Consider the following 7,136-nt stretch of genomic DNA (forward strand, 5'->3'; position numbering starts at 1 on the left):
GGCGGGGGCTTAGAAATTCTTGTTGTAACCTGCTTGTGACTGACAGAATGACTCCTCAGTAACAGCACCACGGCAACGCATTTCTACAGCACAATGGGGACCCTGTGGCAGACACGCACAAAACCCTTTATATAATCCCCCAGGGACACACACAGATAAGCAAATGTATGACCCGCCATTGTAAAAGCCTGAGAAAGACTTGAATAAGAAACACAACAGTCTGACAATAGTTAACTTAAATTACAATATTTATCAAAAAGGATGACAGGATTTGGAATGTTACAATGCACGTTAAGTTAGTGGCGCTTCAAAAGTCCCAAAGGGATTGACAAACAGTATTTACATGATACTTACAACATGTACAACATATATGTTATTATGACATTAAGGCTGGATTTACAATCAAGAAGGTAAGTAGCCTACATGAGAGCAGGTGCTTGCAATGACAATTGATTTTCAACAAATCTTCTCTAAGGAGACAAATATTTGCCATAACAAATTAAAGTATTACAGTATTCAAGACAAGAGTCAGCTCATGTTAAGGCTTAGGAGTGTATCTCAAGGATATTTGAACACAAAGGCAAGAAGCCAAAAGCACATATTACAGGTTACACGTCATCAATATACCCATTACATTGTGTTCCTTAGCACGTCAGCAGATTTGTGTCAAGTGAGTGAAAGGCAGAACATAAGAAATGCATTGACTGTGACCATGTCTCACGCCTCTTTGAGGCATGTTATGAAAATGCCCTATAGGACCCTCGGGGGAGGTTATAAACAAACGTCCAGTGTTCATAGTAGGCAACACATTATATTCACAAGAGGTAGTTCAGCTGGATTCTAGAGACAGCTTTGTATAATGCGCATTGATTTAACACAGGTGTGCCAAATCACATTTTGCAGCGCTCATCTTTGTCAGCAGCAGGCGAGAAGACCTAGACCCCATCACCTGTCTGCTGCAAGAGGGATCCTAGTCAAACCCTTGTTAATTTAACTGAGAGTGTAAAATGTGAGTCAATTTGGGTAATTTCTTACACTCTCAGAGTCAAATGAATGAACACCGAGCGGATTATACGGTGTAGCTCACAGCTGGCTAAACCTTCCTTTGCAATGCAGTATGTGTTTGTATAATCTGTCGATTCTGTCCTGCAGGACACCCGCGTGTTCGTCCGAGAGAAAGCCCAGCAGCGACGACAAAGGCTCGTTATCTCGGTAACGCTCCAGGAGCCTCGTCCTAGCGTCCCGTCGCCTGTGCAACTCCGTCACGCGCTGCGCCGTCCGTCTCCGGAACACGCACACGGAGCCCAGCACGGCGCTGTGGTACTTCTCCCACATGTGCAGCACCCGATAGCCGTGCACGAGTCCGGCCTCGTTGTCTATGAACACGAGGTCGCCGCGCGGCGTCCGTAGCAGGTTGTTGGTGTCCCGCTCCATGACGCGCGGGTCCCACTGCAGGCTGAACAGGTTGCTGACGAGCCGGTCGAAGTTGGCGGTCAGGTAGTCCAGCACGATCAGGTCGCTCCACTGCATGAGCTCGGCGAGCTCCGCTGCCGTCTTGTTCCGCAGCTCCGCCCGCAGAGGATGGAGCCCCCCGCCGCCGCCGCTCTGCTGCTGCCGGAGCGGCGCAGGTGTGACGACCCCCGTCAGGTTGGAGACCCACTCGGTCAGAGACACCACGGCCCGCTCGCTCCACTGCAGCTCGTCGACCCGCCGCCTCACCGACGCCCACTGGTCGCCGTCCACGTTTACCTGGGCCAGGACGAGGGGCGGGACGTTGGCGATGCCCAGCAGACTGGCCAGGTAATACGTCAAGGTTTCCCCCTGTACCTGGTCCGCGTTGATGCCGTAGCGGACGCACGCTTTGGTTCCGTCCGAAAACGTGGCGAGCTGGTTGGAGATCCTGCCGCAGCCGTGCTCCAGCTTCACTATCCGGTAGCCCCGGGCTCTCTCTCGCCAAGCCCGGGCATGTTCCTCCGTGAAGCCGACCAGGAGGTTGTCGTCCAGCAGCTTGTTCCAAAAAATCCCCTCCTCCACGGGGGAGCCCACCGGGTCCTCCCCTCGCGTTGACCCCTTGTTATCTACATTCATATGGTAACGATCGGTTTGATCCCTTGCATTAGTGAGGTTGTGAACCTCCAGCCTAACGACGTTATTGCCTCCCGAGTGAAGTCTTTGTGCCGCAGGGACAGCGAGCAAAGTCCGGAAAGTTTTGGTGGAAAGGTCCGCGGGAGGACCGGGGTGCAACGAGCCCAAATGAAACCCGCGTTTGTGTCGCTTCAACCGGCTCTCCAGCGTGTCCCACACGTAGAAAACACTGGCACAAGTGCACAGAAAGAGCAGTGCAAATAAGTTCGCTGAAACAGCCCTCATGGTTAAGACTACTGGCGGATTATCCTTCCTTTTGGTGCCTCCACCGGTTTCGGGATGAATTCTACGAGGTTAATGCACAAATAATCCAAGTTTGCTCCGCGTCCCGTTGCCCCATACAATCCAAAATCGATCCGCTCACATGCGGACTGTTTGGATCATACGAGTGTACGCTAAACAGCGTCAATCGCATCTCCTGTCCAGTTTGGGATGCGACGTAATCCGTCCCTGTCGATAACGCTGTGTATTTAAAGCCATAGAGCAGATATTCTCAATTAAACGTTCTTCGCATCGTACGCGTACGGCTCCCTCTCTCTTTCTGTGTTCTTCTCATCCCTCTGTCCAATGGTGCTGCTGCTTGAGTTTGATTTGTGTGGCTTTTGGGCTCACAGACACTAGGCGGTGGGACACGTGACTCTGCACCGAGATGGGAGGCGTATCGGGTTCAGAGACGAGCAGAGCAAGTGTACCATAATGTAGGGCCAAACGGCACAGCATTAGAATCAGACGGGAGGCGGCCATTATGAGCGGCACTTGGGGGAAATAATGCCACTAGTTTAGGTCATTTTGAATGCTAAATTCGTTAATTGTCTGTATTTAAACTTAAACCTAAAGTCAGTTTAGCTAAAGTTAGTGAGGCACAGTATGCTTATTTCTGCCTGTAGTAGCCTAAATATGGCCTATCACAAGCCAAGTCACATTTATGTCCTGCACAAACGGATGGTTTACTCAACTTTGAAGCAGACATATATATATATGCATGCATATTTCAGTCACAGCAACTCATCTGAGTGAGAAATTAGAATCTTAATTCAAAAACACAAACACATGGACACAAGGAGCATAATAATGCAGAGTGGACAACCCTACCCTTCTGAATATTAATTGTCGGCATCTCACTTTGTAATTCAAGTCATACTGTGTATCCTAAACTAAACCTTCATAATCAAATTAACAGTTTGGTTTTATGTCGGCATGCTAAATTGCCTGAGTCAGAGCCACCGGCTCAGACAAGAATACTCATTATTCAGACTAAAATAGTTAGTCCGGCAATGCATGGTGCTCCAAATGCCAGCAGTAGCTGCAGGTGCAAATAATTAATGACTTCATGCTCAGAGTCAAAGAGGAACATAGGCTACAGTATAGTTCTAAAAACACACGACCCAAATATATATTTCGAATATGGCTAAAGAACATTGCTTGTTACTTACTGCTTACCTCAATGAACACTTTCTATGAAAAACATCTATCATGAAAAAATAAATCATGTGTATTATAAACATACATATAATCCATTATAATGTGCTTATAACATGGTATAATCACAGTTATAAGTGCTCATAATGCTATATAGGCCTACTATATTGATTACAATAATCACATTTTAGGATTTGGACCATAATATTCGATCATAATACATAATTACTTGGTCAGTGACTTACATTTTATTTTGGCCAGGATTATAATGTAATAATCTTAATAGGGTTAAATGTAATAATAATTATAGTGTCATTATAACACACTGTGTTTGAAGCAAGGAAGCCCGCATGACTCCAATACGTCTCACTGTCTTTATACATTCTTACCGGGTGCGCGGTCGGGAAAAGTGAACTTTTAAATAAATCTCTAAGAAGAGAACACCAGCACTCACGGACATATCCGTGAGTGCTGGTGTTCTCTTCTTAGAGATTTATTTAAAAATTATAACACACTGCACATGGTCTTTGGGTGCTTTAAATAAAGAGGGGGGATGCCAACAACACATAACATTACAAACAATACACAAAATGTTTCTGCATTCACCTCCAGGAATGTCATTACTTTACTTAAAACCCAATTTATAGTAACTTGATATATTAACATTATTATTATGTATTTCAATTATGATTAAAAATAATACAATAATATGATCCTCCCCAAAAATGTATGTGAGTGCCAAGTATTCTGATACCTTTGAAAGTCATTACCCAATGCTTAGTTTATGGTACTAGTCCTTACCCGTTGTGATATATTTGCTTGATTAGTGTTGTAAAGCGTTATGAATATATATATGAGTGTAATCATCCAGTATTATGAAGATATATTAAGCCCAACACACACCGTCTGTGAAGGAATACTGGACCACTCGCCCCGGTGCTTGCCCGTTTTTCCTCCCGGAATTTCCCCCAGTGAGGGGGATAACTTTGTAATATGCTATTGGCTGTTTGTATTCTTTTTGGAAAAATATAAAAAGATACTCCTGTGGAATGGCTATATTTTACTTATATTGACCCTATAAACAATTTAGTATTATTTAGTATATGTAAGGTTTTGCCCACTCAAATGGTACGTCGTCAGATAATAACCCACGAATACTGGACCACTCGCCCCGGTGCTTGCCCGCGGGTGCGCAGCCGGTGTGGGATAGGTTCATTGAAAATAACGGAGGCGGCTGTTTTGACACGCGGCGTTCACAGACGGTGTCTGCTGGGCTTCAGATTACTGCATGTTTATAGTGAATTCTAGCCATGGGCTTCATAGAAAGTGTTACCAAACATTTGAATAATTCACTATTACTTAAGGTAAATTGGCAGCAGTGCAAGAATGTTAAGCCCAACACACACCGTCTGTGAACGCCGCACGTCAAAACAGCCGTTATTTTCAATTAACCTATCCCACACCGGCGGCGTCAGACGCGCGCTGGCGTGCGTTCACGCCTCGCCTGACGCTCCGATACGCGCTGTTCTATTTTCCAGGTGTTGCCGCGCGGTGTCCATCCGGGAATCCATGGGCGTGGCTGGCCAGCCGCGCGGTAGCGCACCGCGTCCTGTGGGTGTTGCTGTGTGGCGTCGCTGCGCACCCGCTTCACAGACGGTGTGTGTTGGGCTTTGGGCTTCAGGGGGACATTGGTGTGTAATAAGAATCCCCAGAAATGACATGCATGAGTTAATGGGACTTTAAATACCGACATATACTGGTAATAATTATTGTTGTAGAAATAATGTGTCTTTTGAGGCAAACTTGAACTAAAGTGACATACATTGACTATACAGGAAAATATTCTTTCCATTAATGATTAGTGCATATATCTTCGTCAACTGTCTCACTGTATACAGTACATGCGTGTGCTTGTAATGCCACACGTTTCTGGCAGGCCTACTAGTGTATTAGATTTCCTGCTTCACCTTGAACCAGTAGTAGTTGCCTCTCCTGTCACTTTTCACATTGGAGCGCCGTAACAATAAGGTGTCAAGATTCCAGAGTCCAGACATGAGGAAGTTTGTAAGTGCACTGTTGGAATTCCGTCTGGCGGGTTTAATGCTTTTTAGGGGGTCTGGAATAACCCTATACCACCACCATACTGACTCGCTCAGTCTGCAGCAGCATTTGTGCTGGTGTCCCTTTCCCTCTCCACTAGTGCAGACATGTTCAGATATCAAGCCTATCTGTTTCCCTGCCATGTGTTATCTGCAGGTCAGTGCGCCTCTGAGCCCCTGCCTGTTACATTCCTCCCTCGGCTTTACTCATAAAAGACCCACGGGAGTCCCAGGAGGGCTGTAAACACAGGGCAAGATTCTCTCCACCAATCAGTGGCCATCTGCGGTCAGCGTAACTGTGACACGGGAGAGCCCGCACTGTCCGTCATTCTGTCCCCAACGACACAGTACACTCAATGCTGCACCGCCAGGCCACCAGGCCACAGCTGTGACGAGATATCGGGTGCATCCGTGTGATGCCTGTCTGCCACTGTTGGATAGACAGACAGAGGGAGGAATGGAGGCGCATGGAATGATCAGAAGAGGAGCGAGTGCGGTAGGCTTCCATCACTTCCCTCACATTCTTAAGGTTAGCTCACGCTGAGCCATAACTCATAGGTCCCCCGACGCTATGCAGCACTCTGGTTCCTGGACTGAATAATGAATGTGCGGGCCCTCCATTAGCGTTGAAAGCTCCAATCATTTCACAGGGGTCTGACAATTACTCACGCTCATAGAATCAGGGACAGCGTGGATGGTGGAGTGGAGTGGGGTGGGAGGTGGGGGCACTGGAATAAATTCATTCTCTTTTGCTGTGTGCTATCTGTATGATAAATATATCTGTGAGCTTGCATGTGTGTAGGTGTGTGCATGTCTGTTCCCTGGACATGTGTGCGCCCCTCTTGTTTATAGTGTTGGGTTGTAGCCTCGAAATTGAGCCGCGCAGATAATATCAAGAACAAGGAGGGAAGGTAGGAAATGGTTTAATTTAGTATTCTAGTGGTGAATACCTATGCACACAAAACTGTCTGTATAGCTACCTTAAATTCACACGGCATGATGTTGCCATCAAGGCTGATAGAATCTGGCCGTGCTCTGGAAGTAGTATAGTAGAAACAAGGATGCACACTTAAACTAGAGCCTTCAACTAGCTGCACAGTGACTCAATAATGAGACATGTCCTGTAACCACTGGCGACATGGAAACAGAGTGGATGTTACAAGGCCAGTAGGCCACGCTTCGGAGGAGATGACAAGTTGTCATCACTTATCTCAAGTCTGCTCGTGAAGCTTCTGAATAATGCATCCATGACAGGACCTTGCAATCATTTGTCTATATTACACACGTACAGAATGCATTACGTTTATGTCGGAAGGCGTATGTTTCTGATGTTGTAGAAACACTCCATTGTTGGCTCGACCGCAACGGTGAGGCCAACCCAGTCTGACTGAGTCACTGACTCATTGTTAAGCACAAATTTGGAGTTGGAGTTTCCTCACTGACTGGCCATTGGTCTTTCAAAATGATTCAGCA

General features: G+C 46.5%; 1 protein-coding gene across 1 annotated transcript; it reads right to left on the reverse strand.

Annotated features, from left to right (window-relative positions):
- Positions 1-225: 225 nt before the first annotated feature.
- Positions 226-3,056, reverse strand: fjx1 (four-jointed box kinase 1). Its single transcript, XM_083763258.1, has one exon. It carries the CDS (start codon positions 2,368-2,370, stop codon positions 1,084-1,086), a length of 1,287 nt encoding a protein of 428 aa, XP_083619384.1. The 5' UTR covers positions 2,371-3,056; the 3' UTR covers positions 226-1,083.
- Positions 3,057-7,136: the final 4,080 nt, after the last annotated feature.

The sequence above is a fragment of the Protomyctophum parallelum genome (assembly GCF_964188405.1).
Source record: "Protomyctophum parallelum genome assembly, chromosome: 4".
Classification (NCBI taxonomy): domain Eukaryota; kingdom Metazoa; phylum Chordata; class Actinopteri; order Myctophiformes; family Myctophidae; genus Protomyctophum; species Protomyctophum parallelum.